The sequence below is a fragment of the Castanea sativa genome, chromosome 1, assembly GCF_040712315.1.
Source record: "Castanea sativa cultivar Marrone di Chiusa Pesio chromosome 1, ASM4071231v1".
NCBI lineage: Eukaryota > Viridiplantae > Streptophyta > Magnoliopsida > Fagales > Fagaceae > Castanea > Castanea sativa.
The window spans coordinates 87,304,353-87,320,376 of NC_134013.1; the positions used below are offsets into that span (position 1 = coordinate 87,304,353).

Sequence of the window (16,024 nt, forward strand, 5' to 3'; positions counted from 1 at the left end):
AATAAAGTCATATTTTTTTATTGTTGGCTAAAGATAATCTTTCTTTGACTCATTATTTTTATGCTACCAAACACAATAAAACCTACTCTTATTAGATAAGAAAGCATACCACATATTGTGGACACTTATTAAAAAAAAAAAAAACTCTAGTTATGGATAATATATTAATATCACTCATTATGTTAGTTACACTTGCTTCATATGCATTAAGGAGTAACTTTAGTAGGTCTTATATCTCTCACCTACTCCTACTTATATTTTCCAATGTCCTTTAATTTTTATTTTATTTTTTATAATGAAACCAAAATTTCTATAATTTTTTAGAAGACTATAACTACATCCTTTAATTAGTTAATAAAATTTATTTCTCTCCAAAAAAGAGAGCGTTGTGTTAAAAATAAAAAGAAATGGTGCTGGCAATGGCATTATATATTGTGTCTGTACAAACACCACGCGTGGACGGTGGACCCAACACACGACAATGGTCCTACGTAAAAGACCCTTTTTTTAAAAACCTGTCCTATACGCCACAAGAAAAAAACCACCCTTAAATACAAAGCAAAGCAAAACCCAAAAACCCTCACAAGCACAGCAGCCTCTCTCTCTCTAACCAAAAAAACACAACACACAGACACAGAGACACAGATAGAGAGAGAGAGAGAGAGAGAGAAGGAAGAAATGGCTCAGTCTTTGGAGCTTTTGTTGATACAATTCTTGATGCCTGACAACGATGCTCGGCGGCAAGCGGAGGAACAGATAAAGCGGCTGGCGAAGGACCCACAAGTGGTTCCTGCGCTCGTGCAGCATCTCCGCACCGCCAAGACTCCCAACGTCCGCCAGCTCGCCGCCGTGCTCCTCCGCAAGAAGATCACCGGACACTGGGCCAAGCTGTCACCTCAGCTCAAGCATTTGGTCAAGCAATCACTGATTGAGAGCATCACAATGGAACACAGGTTTTGTTGTTGTTGTTGTTGTTGTTGTTGTTGTTTCTTGTTATGATGAATGTGGGTATGGGTTTGATTGGTTGTTTGATTTGAATGATAGAATATAAAGTCTTAGTGATGCAACTGAGAATGGTTGAATTGGTATGTTGTGATGGGTGTTATTGGAATCAGAAATGGCATATTGTGATTGGTGTGTAGTAATAAAAGTGGTGTCAGTGGCGAACTTAGAAGAAGTTATATTGTTCCAATCACAATGGATTGTGTTAAGAGTTGTAGCAAAATGTTGTTGTAAATGCTGTGTCCTTAGCATTACTATTTGATTTGGATTATGGACTTCTTTTGTTATGAAAAGAAGCGCTTTGTGAAAACAGATGATGTTAGCGGTTTTAGAAAAAAAGTTGTGTTCTTGGCATTACTTATGTTTTTTGTTTGGTTTAGCTGATTGAATTTCTCCTTTCTATGCTGAATTGTGTATACGGGTATGATTGGTTTGAATTGTGGACTTTGATGTTGTGAATTTTAGTGGGTTGTCTTTGGTTATTGCATTAGACCTGAATTGCGATATTCTGATGAGTTTTGAATTGAACTTTGAGTTTTGTGATGAAGTAGTAAGAGTTTGGAATTTGACAGGATTGGAATTTCTGATTGAGTTTAATTCTATCTGACTGTACTTATATGTGGGCTAAGTTAATGGGTTTATATCCCACATTTGGTTGATTGGGGAAGTTGAGAGCCGGAGAGAGACTTAAAGTTTGGATTCTCATTTCATTTTATATTGTGCTTGATACAACAATTTGGCTTAGTTGAGATTCTATATGACGTGATTGAGGGTTCATCTTGTGGTTGTTGATGGCTTCTACTTGATTGGAAGCTTATTTGTTTTGCTTGTAAAATGATGAATAGAAATTGCGCATTTAATTTATTGGTAATTTGTAAACTCACTTTGTTCTGTTTACTGGTTCAATTGGACACTTGGATGAGTTTTCACTGTGATACCCCTTGATTATATTTGCATTCAGTATTGATCATTTAGTGACTCTTTCATGTCTGATCTTAGTTTTGATACATTTTTTAGGCCTTCAGTTTTTATTTTTGATTCCCAAGAAGAATTAGGGAATGCAATTCAAAATGGTGAATCTCAAGGAAAATTTTCTTTAACGTTCTGGAGACAAAGAAATTGCTGAATAGTTCATCTCTAACAGCCTCTTTTCTTAAGACTTACCTATATGCGACCTATTTTTAAAAAAACTTGTCATTTCTGCTTTACCCTTACTTTGGGGTTTGTTAAGTTTGAGTATTGCCTTTTCTACTGGTTAGTTAACTGTTTTTGATATTTAACTTTATTGTATTCGTAATTTTTTTTATTAGTAACAATGCTTCATTGAAAAAATTGGAAATAAACTAAGAACTAAAGCACACAGGCAGTATTTTTGTAATTGTTTTGCTTTGGAATTTTGATATGATCTTGTTGATTCTGTTGCTGCAGTCCTCCAGTGAGGCGAGCAAGTGCAAATGTGGTTAGTATCATAGCAAAGTATGCTGTTCCAGCAGGAGAGTGGCCTGACTTGCTTCCCTTTTTGTTCCAATGTAGCCAGAGTGCACAGGAAGACCATAGAGAAGTAAGCTTATGACTGTTAAAAGCTATCTGGTTGCCCTTCCTAATTATGATATTTTTAATGTCTTATGTTGCCCATCATTGCTATCTTGTGGCCAAATCGGACCTCTTCAAATACTCATCCACATATTTATGGTTGCTTTGATTGTCTAAATTTGTTGGAGGATATTAACCTTGATGGGATAATCTTGTATAGACTTCAAAATCGGGGTTTTGTTTACATGTGGTGCCAGTTACAGTACTTAAAGTTACTCACAAGTCACAACTCTTGTTATCGGCAACATGTTTTAAATACAATTATAAACTTAGACAAGATGGTTCTGTGCAATAGGTAGTTTGGAGCTATATACATATATAACAGCATGATCAAATTGATGGCTTACATGAAGTTAAACGAGCCATATTTTCCTGACTGATTGAAATTTAGGAAATGATTTTGTGTGTGTGTTTTTAATTCATAAAGAAGAGCTGTGAATTTTTCATTTCTGTCCAACTGTAATATCATTCGCGTATTTAATAGTATTTAAATATGGGGAACTTGCTAAGAACTTATCTCCATGGTCATGATTGTATGGTAGTGACTTTAGTTAAAAACATATTTAGCAATGCTTTATCACCTATAAGTTCCTTACTTATTTAAGGACATACTTGTCATGAAACCCCAACTGTATCGCTTAATGGGATGAGTTATGGTCAAATCTGTTTTTCTTTATTCTTAAACTACCATGAATATTTTTCGCTCATCTTGCATGAAGTAGTATTTTTTCAATAAAATTATTTTTAACTATAAAAAATAAAAAAAAAATAAAAAAATTTTGCTCATCAATCCTTGGATGTTTCTTTTTGCTGTGAATTAATTCATATGGATGCTTGCTCCTGGTTTGTATTTACCAGGTTTAATAGACTAACTTATATGGTTGTTTTGATTTTGGTGGTATAAGGTGGCATTGATCCTTTTCAGCTCTTTAACTGAAACCATTGGGAATAGTTTTCAACCTCATTTTGCTGATTTGCAAGTTCTTCTATTAAAGTGCCTACAGGATGAGACAAGCAATCGTGTTAGAGTTGCTGCTCTCAAGTAATTTAAAAGTCCTTTTTGTATTCTTTTCGACATTTATGGTGTTCATTCTGTTGTGAAATAGTAAAATCATATGGTTGCTTACTATAATTTTTTGCCTGTCTTACCAGAGCAGTGGGATCTTTTCTAGAGTTCACTAACGATGGGGCTGAAGTGGTGAGTTTGTAATATAATATCTACTTGTAGTTTTGTGGTGCTCATTTGCTCCTGCTTTTGTTTTAATTTGTAAAGCACATTCATACTTTGGAAAGAATCTGGCTATCCATCCATTTTTACTTGATCAGGCAGTTATAATGTGTGTGCTTGAATTATACTTTTTATTTTTTGAGAAGCAACATTGCTCATTCTGATGACTTGCTTTGTGTGTTATCTTTAATTCAGTTCTGTGTAATATCTGAGGTTATGCATTTCTTGTTGCTTTGTGTGCTGCAATCACAAGAAGCTTTCAGCAAGCTTCTAGAAAGGACAGCAGAAAATTATATTAATGCTGAGAGATGAAATGCATATTTAGTAATGTGCATTTGTTGAGCTTAGTATCAAAAGTTCATACTCTAAATCTAACATTAAAATTTGGCATTAAGATAAAATTGATTCCTAAGTGTGTACTAAAATATGTAGCCGTATTAAGTTATAAATTTAAAGACCTTGTACTAAAAATAGTATAGACATTCACCATTTTATGGTCACCAATGCAATATGACAGGTATTGTGTATCATTATTCATGTGAATTAAATGGCAAGTATACAAAGCTGATGTACACCAGTAATTTCTGACATGGTGGACTGATTATGGACCATCCTGTGGATTTTGGGCATGTATACATAGAAAGAGAATACTGGCTTTGTCTTGTTGGATTAGACAATTGCTTTTGTAAGCTTCTGATTATGGAGAATCTTTTGAAGAAGTAATTGTTGATTGGTATTTTGTGTGCAAAAATTGTGGGGAAACAGTCAATCATTTCTTCACTTTTTGGTTGTGAGAGATCTATAAGGTCATTTGTGTTCACCTTAAGCATGAGTGAAGTTGCTGTGTGTTGGAAAGGGCAATTTGGGAGTGGGCATGGCTGCAGTTGTATGTTCTGTTTTGTATTGGAAAGTGCTTCATGTGGTGTATTATCCGGGGAAGCATCTTGGGCTTTGATGAGGTTGGACTCCTCTGGAAAGCTTGAACTTATGTTTGTGATCACTCTCCTGTGGACATGTGCATTCAGTTGATATTCATTTCTCCCCCTTCTTTAGGAAATTCTTGGATCTTCAAACTTTTGGGATGTAACTTTGGGGTGTCCTTTGGATTGGACACTAACCATCAAGACACCTCATGCCTGTCTCAAGGCATTAAAAAGACAACACTTCATATAATAAGAGACCTGAGAGAGGGGGGTGGGGGAATCAGTGGGTTTTTCGGCTTGGAAAAGACATGGCAAGCTTGGGGTTGCAGCTACGTATGATGCAGTGATGGCGAGTGAAACTAAGTGGAGATGGCATTAAAAATGTGCAATAAAAATAATGTATTCAATCAGAGCAAAATTGTTTTGAGCCTTGGCTTCTAAATTGACAACGATCCTTTGCTATATGAAAAATTCAGTACAGTTCCTGTAGTAATGCATTTTATTATTCCCATGCATGAGTGATATACTATTACAGATTGGGAGGCATTGAGGATTCTTTAATTGCTAATCATTTATAGGGTGTATGCATGGATCTGCAACTTTTTATTTCACCTTGAAGTTTGATTCTATTGCCAAATTACCTTATATCTTTGGCTGGCATGAATTAAATACTGATTTTTTTTGGGGGGGGGGGGGGGATTATGAATATGGGACTGATTATTGAAGGATTTGGTTTGAATTGAGGTTAGGGTTTGGGGATATGGTTTGCTTTTGGGAACACTTGCTGTGGACCTGTCGTGTTGACTTTTGTATATATTCAATATGGTTAATGTGCAAGAGTTGTTGGGTTTTGAATTGCCTTGCCATGCTTATGGGTGGTTGCTCTCTTATGACAATGATTAGGACTATGTGAAAGGACAAGAGCAAAGTCTGTATTTGACACTGCCTAGTTTTCAAATAATGAAGTGGCTTGTTTTATTGAAATGGATTTGTATACTTATTCTTGATGTTTACGCTTTCTTGGATTAGTACTTCCTATGCAATGTTTACTCTTCTTGGATTACAGGATTAGCGCTCTGTATAATGTTCATAATTAGAATTGTTTATCAGGAACTTGGTATTGCTTTATATAATTTTCATTGTGAGGCTGGTGGTCTTCCTGGACAGAAGGCTGCTTGTAGAATGAACTCCAAACAGAGTAGAAATTATCTTGTAGTGGATGGAAATTGGAATTGGTTATAAGATAAACCTGCCCATTTATTGTGGTTGTCTGATTTTTGCTAGAAATAGATTCTGAGTTGAATAGTCTTCAACATCAGCCATGCATTTGAGTGTCTTATACCTTAGATACTAGTTTTGTTGTCATACCTTTTACTCTGGTTTGGAATTTATGTTGGCTTTTATCCATCTTGGATGTACATGTTAAGGAGGTTGGATTTAGTTTTTACAGAATGAGATCAAAGGAAGACAAATACAACCAAACATGGATGACATCATGAGTTAGAATTTCATTATTACGACGCTTACAAAATTCTTGTCTGAGATCAGTGTGTGCAAAATTGTTAATATTGGAAGGGAGTTATTTCAATTCTAAGATCATAATATGAAACTTGGAATGGCATTATGGGACAAGCCCTCATATATTTAATGGATGTGCATTTTTTCTTCTGGTGCTTATAATGTACCCGTGTTCCACCAAAGTCTAAAATCAACCATGCCCTTGATTCTTCTCAAAAAAAAAAATGATACCCTTGATCTGTTGTGAGAAGCCTAACTTGATTCTGTACATATGCTGGTTGGATCCTGGACTTTGATAATTGAATTTATTATATAATTTAGAATTTCATGGGTGTTTGCATAGGCCTAATACCAATGAGCTCTATCTTAAATGGCACCTCCTGCCCCTTATCTCGTGATTTCAAATTTCCAAACCTGTTGGCTGCATGGTTTATCAATAAAAGAATTATTGGTGTTAAAATATGATGTTATATTCCTTTGCGGCTATTTTTTCAGTGGAACTGATTTCTGGTTTTTGTGCAAATCTTAGGTTACATGGGCACGTGTGATTTATTTATTTTCATGATTTCTTTTAATATGTTGGTGGCAAAGCTTTTTGCACCTCAGGACTGCTATTTACTCCTTCATTCTCTTTTGGGTTTCATTAAATTATATGATACCTGTGCAGGTCAAGTTTCGTGAGTTCATTCCTAGCATTTTGCATGTATCAAGACAGTGTCTTGCCTCTGGAGATGAAGATGTAGCTGTAATTGCTTTTGAAATCTTTGATGAGCTGATTGAATCTCCTGCACCTCTTCTTGGTGAATCTATTAAATCCATTGTGCAGTTTGCCCTTGAAGTTTGCTCAAGTCAAAATTTGGAATCCAACACACGTCATCAGGTAGGAAGGATCATCAATCTATTTCCTTGTTTTTCATATTTTAGTCAACCTAGCTAGTTGGTATAAAGCTTTGTTAACTGTTGATTTTGCTCCATTTTATCACTCTTACGCTTTCTGGGTATTGTAGATACTTTGCTTATTTCTTATGCTTTGTTCAATTTATCAGGCTATTCAGATAATTTCATGGCTGGCAAAGTACAAGTCCAATTCCCTTAAAAAGCATAAGTTGGTCATCCCTATCCTGCAAGTTATGTGCCCTTTGCTTGCAGAATCAACTGATGGAAATGAAGATGATGATCTTGCACCAGATAGAGCTGCTGCTGAAGTTATTGACACTATGGCTTTGAATCTTCCAAAGCATGTGTTTGCCCCTGTTTTTGAATTTGCTTCTTTGAGTAGTCAGAATGCAAATCCAAAGTTTCGGGAAGCTTCTGTAACTGCTCTAGGTGTCATTTCAGAGGGTTGTTTGGAGTTGATGAAAAATAAGTTGGAGCCTGTTCTTCATATTGTCTTAGGGGCTTTAAGGGATCCCGAACAAATGGTTAGAGGGGCTGCATCATTTGCATTAGGTCAGTTCGCTGAGCATTTGCAGCCTGAAATTGTATCCCATTATGAAAGTGTTCTTCCCTGTATCTTAAATGCCCTTGAGGATGCATCTGATGAAGTAAAGGTAAACATAGAAAAAGTGTTGAATTCTGGGGTTAATTATTTGTAAATTATTGTCTAAGCACAACTCAGTCTTTTTTTTACAGGAGAAGTCATACTATGCTTTGGCTGCATTCTGTGAAAACATGGGGGAGGAGATCCTTCCTTTTCTTGATCCTCTGATGGGTAGACTATTGGCTGCCCTCCAAAGTAGCCCTCGAAATTTGCAGGAGACATGCATGGTACGAAGATGTATCTTATATGCTTTAAAGACTTACATTATTGGTTTGAATATGGTTTGATAAACCTCAAGGTTTATGTTCTTATCTTTAAGTGTTAATTTTAGATTCTATTTTAATTTTCTTGTAGTCTGCAATCGGTTCAGTTGCATCAGCTTCAGAGCAAGCGTTCCTTCCATATGCTGAAAGGGTTCTGGAGTTGATGAAAAATTTCATGGTGCTTACCAAGGATGAGGATCTCTGTTCAAGAGCAAGGGCTACTGAACTAGTTGGAATTGTTGCAATGTCTGTAGGAAGGATGGGGATGGAACCAATTCTACCGCCTTTCATAGAAGCTGCAATTGCAGTAATTGCCTTGGCACATCTCTTTGACTGGAGTTGTTGTCTTTTCTAGTACGTAATTCTGTGTTTCATTCTCAGGGTTTTGGATTGGAGTATAGTGAGCTTCGGGAGTACACCCATGGATTTTTCAGCAATATAGCAGAAATACTGGCTGATGGCTTTGCACAGGTGTGGATTTATATAATATACTTTTGTGGATTTTATTTTGCCTATATTCATGGGTGAATATTTATGTTGGTAAACAGTATCTCCCTCATGTTGTGCCTCTGGCATTTGCTTCCTGCAATCTGGATGATGGCTCTGCAGTGGACATTGATGAGTCTGATGATGAAAATATTAATGGATTTGGTGGAGTTTCATCTGACGATGAAGCTCATGATGAGCCAAGAGTACGAAATATCAGTATAAGAACCGGAGTTCTTGATGAAAAGGCAGCTGCTACTCAGGCACTTGGCTTATTTGCAGAACACACAAAGATTTCTTATGCACCGTATCCTTTCACATGTTATATATATATATATATATATATATATATATATATATCTTATGATTCCATGGGTAGATTACATATTTGTAAATAAAGAAGTATTTTTTGGGGGGTTTCTTAACTTTTAAAAGCTATTTGGAGGAGTCACAGAAAATTTTGGTGAGACACTCAGGCTATTTTCATGAAGATGTTCGGCTTCAGGCAATCATAGGTTTAAAACGTGAGTAGTAGCTATCTGCTTGTGGCAAAATTATTTGTAAATTTCATCTAACCCAAGCATCATCTTGTCATAATCAGGAGAGCCTCAACTCCAACTCTTTGTCTTATGATCTTATGGTTTTGTGATCTGAAGTCTGAACCCATTTGTGCTCTCTCTCTCTCTCTCTCTCTCTCTCTCTCTCTCTCTTCCCCCCCCCCCCCCTTAAAAAAAAAAAGGAAAGAAAAGAATATATCCTTGTTCAAATTCATGAACCTGTATGAGAAGTGAGTGAAGATTTTATTTCGGGTGTGCTAACAGGTTTATATTTAGTGGTGATTTGTATTCCTATATAATCTTGTTTCTTGGGATAGGCAACTATGTTTCCAGGTCATTGTTTCTTTGTCTTGTCTTAACTTTACTCTCAACTATATGGATTTAATTCTGTAATTAATAGAGAAAGTGGTAGATGCTGGTAAACTTTATAAGTCCAATTATTGTGGCACTTTGTACTTCGTGTGTTTCAAGTTTGTGTATGAATCTATAGAATGCTCATATTGGAATTAATTTTAATTGCAGACATATTAACAGCAGCACAGGCGATCTACCAGAGTCAACATGTTAGTCTGCACCAGAATCCTCTCTCTCTCTCTCTCTCTCTCCCTAATTTGATTCTTCTACTTGTCAAACTGTGGCATTATTTGTCATCTGGATTTTGTTTATTAAGATTCTTTGGAGCTGTTTAGTTGCCAATATTGGTTTGATCTAGATATTAGTTGATAAAGAACTATCTAGTTGTCAATGCTTTTAGAAGCAGCCTCTTCAGATTTGCAACTTCAGTTGAAAGCTAGCTTTGGTTTTGTTACTTTATGTCATTTTAAATCCCATAGGTGGAAATATATACTAATGAAGTGATCACAATCTTTGTCTCGTTTTGCAGGAAGGACTGGCAAAAACAAAAGAAGTTCTTGGTAAGAACATGATGTAGGAATGATAAACATCTTAGCTTTGAAATTGCTGGCCTGGCTGGTTTTCTATTTTTCTAGCAGTAGTAGAAATCTTATAGTGCCTTTTGTAAACTACAGATACTGTGATGAATATTTATATCAAGGCTATGACTGAAGATGATGACAAGGAAGTTGTCGCTCAAGCTTGTATGAGTATAGCTGATATCATCAAGGAATATGGATACGTGGCCATTGAGCAATGTGAGTTAAATTTTGCTGCCTTCATTTTGCCTTTTGTTCATAGGAATATATCTGATGCAAATGAAATGACATAGTTGGAACTTGCCTTTTAACGTAATCTGAGTTCAGACGTGCCTCGGCTTGTTGATGCTACTTTGGTATTGCTCCGAGAAGAATCTTGTTGTCAGCAAGAAGAATCTGATGGTGACATTGATGATGATGATACCAAACATGATGAAGAGCTTATGGATGCAGTTTCTGATCTTCTTCCTGCATTTGCCAAGTCCATGGGTTCTCATTTTGCACCTATCTTTGCAAAGCTATTTGATCCTTTAATGAAATTTGCGGTAGGTTAGCACCTGATTTTGTGGTATATGTAGTTTCATTATTATGCTATCATTTCTTTGTGTTATTTTCTCTTTTTTTTTAATTATTGGAAAATGCAGAGAGCTTCACGCCCTCCACAAGATCGGACTATGGTGGTTGCTTGCCTCGCTGAAGTAGCTCAGGATATGGGTCCTCCAATTGCTGGCTATGTCGATGTAAATTTTATTACTCTTAAATATTTGCCTGCAATATACTTTTGGTCCCTTAAATGTAAAAAGTTATGTCTTAGTACTGGAAGATCTAAATGCTACCAAAATAGTCCTCTGTCCGTCAATTGTTCACTCTTTCTCTCTCAACTCACTTCCCTTTTTATCTTTCATTTTCTCTCCCTTGAAAGTGAGATAAAAAGGTAAGAAATAATCAAGGCCCAAACACAATCATATGGAAGAGAAGCTTGGAGCTTTCAAATTAAGTCCCAAAAACCGCCTCCAACACTCACAAGCAACAATGACCGTGGGTGCAGGCACAGGTGTGGGCGTGTGCAACATGGGTATACCAGGAGTGTGGGTGTGGGTATTGGTGGACCATTAATGGAGGTTAGAGCACACTGGTGAAGGAGTGTTGTGGTGAGATGATATCCCCGGAAATATATGGAGGGTTGGAGTGAGGTGATGAAAAGTGGGCGTTGGTATGTGACGGAGGATTAAGGGAGGAGTATGAGGAGGGCTTGCTGGTTGGGAGAAAAATGTAGAAAGACAGCTTCTGATGAAAGAAAAAGAGAACAAAGTGAGAAGTGGATGAGGTGCAATCCCTATGCTGGTGTGTCCTTGTTTGTCATGTCTACGACCATGCCAGCTTTTTAATGTGTCACATCATCTCTAGGTCTGCCACATATGCATCTCCTTTGACAGCTGATAAATGGAATGACTAAATGCTACTATTGAGATATTTTGAGGACAAAATTGAAACTTTCAAATTTCTGGGATGAGGACAAAACCCAGGCCTAATTCTAGGGACCAAAAGTGTATTTCAGCTCACTTTTTTTTTCCTTCTAATTTTTGGAACATTAATGGTGTCTAATTTGTGACTCTAATGGCATATGTTTCAGCGAGTGATGCCCATAGTACTAAAAGAACTAGCTTCATCTGAGGCAACTAATAGAAGGAATGCTGCATTTTGTGTTGGAGAGCTGTGCAAAAATGGGGGCGAGTCAACTTTAAAGTATCCTTCTTAGTAGTCATGTTGCTTCTTTTCTTCTCCTTTCCTCTCTCATACCCTATTTGGTAGTTGTAAATTTTAATTACTGTGTTGTGGGGTCATTGGATTTTAAGTGGGGGCATACATAACCTATGATTAGTCTTCTACATTTCTTTGTTAGAATTGAATCTCATTTTCCCTAGAAACTTTCATTGCCATTCTGTAGCTTTTTCCTTTCATCAGTACTAGATACTATGGTGATATTTTGCGTGGACTTTTCCCATTATTTGGGGAATCAGAACCAGACAATGCTGTCAGGGATAATGCAGCTGGCGCTGTGGCAAGGATGATAATGGTTTATCCTGAGTCCATCCCATTAAACCAGGTTTTCTTCCTGTTTCTTCTTTTAGGAAAGTAAAACAATGAATTTGTACCATTACTCCTTATAGCTAATTATTCCTTTTGGGTCTGTCCATGTCCTGGTTACTTTTCTCAGGTCCTTCCCGTCTTCCTAAAAGCTCTCCCCTTGAAAGAAGATCATGAAGAGTCCATGGCAGTCTATAGTTGTGTATCTACTCTTGTTTTATCATCAAATCCCCAGGTATTTGTTTCATTTCCTGATTACAATGTAAAATTGGCTAACTAGTTGTTTAATATTTACTTCTCTCAAGTACTGATGTTTTTGCTCTTTTGATGCAAAGCAGATCCTCACTCTAGTTCCTGAGTTGGTTAATCTATTTGCTCAAGTAGTGGTGTCCCCAGAAGAAACTTCTGAAGTTAAAGCTCAAGTGGGAAGAGCTTTCTCTCACTTGATTTCTCTATATGGTCAACAAATGCAACCCCTTTTAAGCAACCTTTCTCCAGCGCATGCTAATGCGCTAGCTGCATTTGCCCCAAGAAGCTGATACCTAGTCAAAAAGTTATCATTCTTTCCCATCATGTCGACTTGTTTGACTACCAAATTTGTTTATCAAAGAGGATTGTTTGTTATACCTTTTTTTTAGTTGGAAAGTTGTGGGACCTGAAAGTTCATCATCTCTACCAGGTAAGCATCTGATGTGGGAAATTACAAATGATTGGCATAAAAAACATAAAACCTGTATTAGATTTCCCTAAAATTCTGTTAATATATGTACATTTGGTTCTAAATGTCATTGCTTCTAGATTCTCTTGGTGACTGTGTTCATAACGCCGTAGTGTTACCATTCTCCTTTTGATTTGATATTTTAGAAATTGAAAACATTCATGAAAATGTTGACCAACAAAGCTTGAAGTTTACAGTCCCAAATTGATTATTTTGTCTCAGTATAGCATTGGAATTTTATTATCGTGTCTTTGGTGGATCGTAGTATGCAAATAAGACCAATCACTTAGTTCTATGGACATAACTTAAAATTGTAGTCTGTAAAATTACGCTTAATTGTAGTGTTGTGTTTCCATTTAGCAATACCATGTTTACTCTTTTAAATTTCATCATTACAGCAAACATAAATTCAGAAATTCTTGCTCGTTTTTGCAGGTTATTGGTCCTGCTGCTGATTCCAGTGCCTTCTCCATTTTTCCTGTGTGGAGACACTGCCTTTTCTTCTAGTTTCACAATATTTAAAATATTCATTTTCTTTCAAAATTTATTGTGTTTTACTTGGGTTTGGCTCCTGTGTTATGTTCTTTTATTTATTATTATTTTTTGTTGGGGGTTTGTATATCACAACAATACATCCAATTCTCAATTAGAAGAAGTTTTTGTATATTTTTCCATGTGTGCAGTTTCAATATATTTTTTTTATCAGTAATTTATTGAGGGATATTGTTGGTTTCAATTGCCAATAATAAGTTTGTAATTCACACAATTCTTAGATAAATCTTATCATATGTTGAGATTGTTTTTTGGTTATACCGTCCTTTTCTTTTTTGTTTTTTTTTTATTCCTGGAATTGGACTTACGCTCCGTTTGTTTCAATAGAAAACCTTGTGTAAAGATAGTTTTCCTTATTTTTCAGTGTTTGGTAGCATAAAAAAAGATGAGTCAAAGGAAAACTATCTTTGGTCAACATAAAAAGTATGGCTTATTTTTAGAGATTGTTTTTCATTAAATTTTTTTGAAAAACAACTCTATCTCATAGCAAGCTAAATAAGGTAAGTTCAGAAATTTTTTTTCAACTCATTTAAAGTTGCTACCAAACATGGGAAAATGGGATAGTTTTATAGAAAATGTTTTATAGAAAATAACTCATTTTCTAGAAAATATCATTGTTGAAACAAACAGAGCGTAAGTATCGGTTTGTTAAAGCAGTTTCAAAGTGCACTTTTTCAAAACACAATTTTTTAAAACTTCACTCTTTTCTTGGTATATTGTTCATTCCCCCCCCCCCCCCCCTCCCCCTCCCCCTCCCCCCCCTAAGAATCTCCTCTTCAAAAAGTAAAAAATAAGTTGTACCAACTCAACAATAAGGATATTGGCATTTGGCACCAATTGCATTTTCAAAAAAAGTAAAATATAATAGCCCATCTAGTGGCAGTATTTAAGTATTGTTGTCTAGTTTTCAGTGTTACAAAAATATGTGTTTGAGTATTATAAAAATATGTGTCAAAAATGTTATTATTGTTTAAATATTGAAAACTAGGGCGGTCCACACCCATTCATGACCCGCAAAACCCGTTCGATCTGGATCTACCCAAACCGAAATCATCCGACCCGAGGAGAGAAGTGGTCGGCGACGAGTCTCAAAGGTTCAAAACCGATGTCGATGGGTCGGGTGGCGGGTCTCCTTCTCTAAAAATCGAGCCACCTGATCTGACCGGCTAAAGGCTAGATCTACCTTCAATCCGGTGAAAACATATTGATTTTCGCTCATATCCAGTTACGATTTACTGGGTTTCACTCTAAAACGGCACAGAGTTGGTGAGTTTTTCTCAAATCCAATGAAAATTTGGTAATTTTTTTGTTAAGATCTGGTGGGTTTTCCTTAAACCCGACAAATATATAGTGTTATTTTGCTCAAATTAAGTAGTTTTGATCAAATCCGCCCATGTAGTTGCCGCTAATTTGAACCTTCTGTAGCATATTTTTAGCTTCAACCAACCCGACTGCCAACCAACTGGGTCCAATTTGACTTGACCTGTGGGTTTTTGCGGTCGACGGCGAGTCTTCTGTCAGAAACTCGACGTCATTAGGTCAGTAGTGGGTTGGGCATAAACTCAACCCAGATCAACCTGTAAACACCCCTATTGAAAACTGTTGTTTAAAAGCAGTTACTAAACAACCCCTAAGTTGCACCAAAACAGACACTATGGACTTTGATAAATCCAATACATTCTGTATTAATACACTTGTTTAATCATACATTGTCAAAAGTATTTGTATTAATACAAATTTAACAGCTGATTGAACTTGTTAGCGTTGACTTTGATCAAATCCTTTGAGAAAATCCATGCGTAACACTTGTCAATGTCACAAGTGGTTGATCTCTTCCGAAAGAAATCAGATATCAACATCATTGTTTGAGCATAAAAATGATAATGCATTTTTTACGGAGGTATTACCTGGATGTGACCAAAATTTAATATGAACTAATACGTAGCATCGTGTATATACATAAATATAATTAAAGATAATTACAACTATATGATTAAAATTATATTATATTTTTTTTAAATGTTTAAGTTATACATGATATTAATTTACACTTTTTTTAAATCATGTATTTCCAAAATATACAATGGTTTTTCATAATATATATATATATATATATATATATATATATATATAAAATTTAATTGGTTTTTGACTATTCTATTTTTGCACCCAATAATTCACTTGCTACAAAAATTAAAAACTGAGATGGACACATGGTGAAAAATTGGACTTCAATTAAAATTCAATTTTGAATCTAATTGATTTGGACTCTTCAATATTTACACTCAATAATTTGCTTGATACAATTAAAAATTTAATGGGATACGTGACACAAAATTGAGAATCTAATTAAAATGTAATTGGATTTTCTCTAAGTTTTGATTATTAATTATTTATATATATATATATATATATATATATATATATATATATATATATATATATATATATAGATAGATAGATGAGCTTCATTATTTTGGGTGGGGAAGAAAATTTAAGAACATTTATATAATTTTACTTAGTTATTTTTATCAAATTAGGAGGATATTATGTATTAATTTAATTTTAAATTTTAGTATATTTCTTATTCTTGAATGGTGAAATTTTTTTTGTTGCCTTTATTA

General features: G+C 35.4%; 1 protein-coding gene across 2 annotated transcripts; it reads left to right on the plus strand.

Annotated features, from left to right (window-relative positions):
- The first annotated feature begins 564 nt into the window (after positions 1 to 564).
- Positions 565 to 13,514, plus strand: LOC142620481 (putative importin subunit beta-4). Of its 2 annotated transcripts, XM_075793846.1 has the most exons (21): positions 565 to 953; positions 2,431 to 2,563; positions 3,501 to 3,637; positions 3,748 to 3,793; positions 6,932 to 7,144; positions 7,311 to 7,814; positions 7,897 to 8,031; positions 8,159 to 8,374; positions 8,449 to 8,538; positions 8,616 to 8,860; positions 8,989 to 9,077; positions 9,633 to 9,673; positions 9,994 to 10,024; positions 10,139 to 10,261; positions 10,370 to 10,587; positions 10,687 to 10,782; positions 11,676 to 11,788; positions 12,014 to 12,149; positions 12,261 to 12,365; positions 12,469 to 12,809; positions 13,284 to 13,514. In XM_075793846.1, exons 1-20 carry the CDS (start codon positions 679 to 681, stop codon positions 12,667 to 12,669), a joined length of 3,147 nt encoding a protein of 1,048 aa, XP_075649961.1. In that variant the 5' UTR covers positions 565 to 678; the 3' UTR covers positions 12,670 to 12,809; positions 13,284 to 13,514. The 2 variants fall into 2 exon arrangements, with proteins under 2 accessions (XP_075649961.1, XP_075649967.1); XM_075793852.1 differs by lacking the exon at positions 3,501 to 3,637 and having other exon boundaries at positions 585 to 953.
- The last annotated feature ends 2,510 nt before the right edge of the window (positions 13,515 to 16,024 follow it).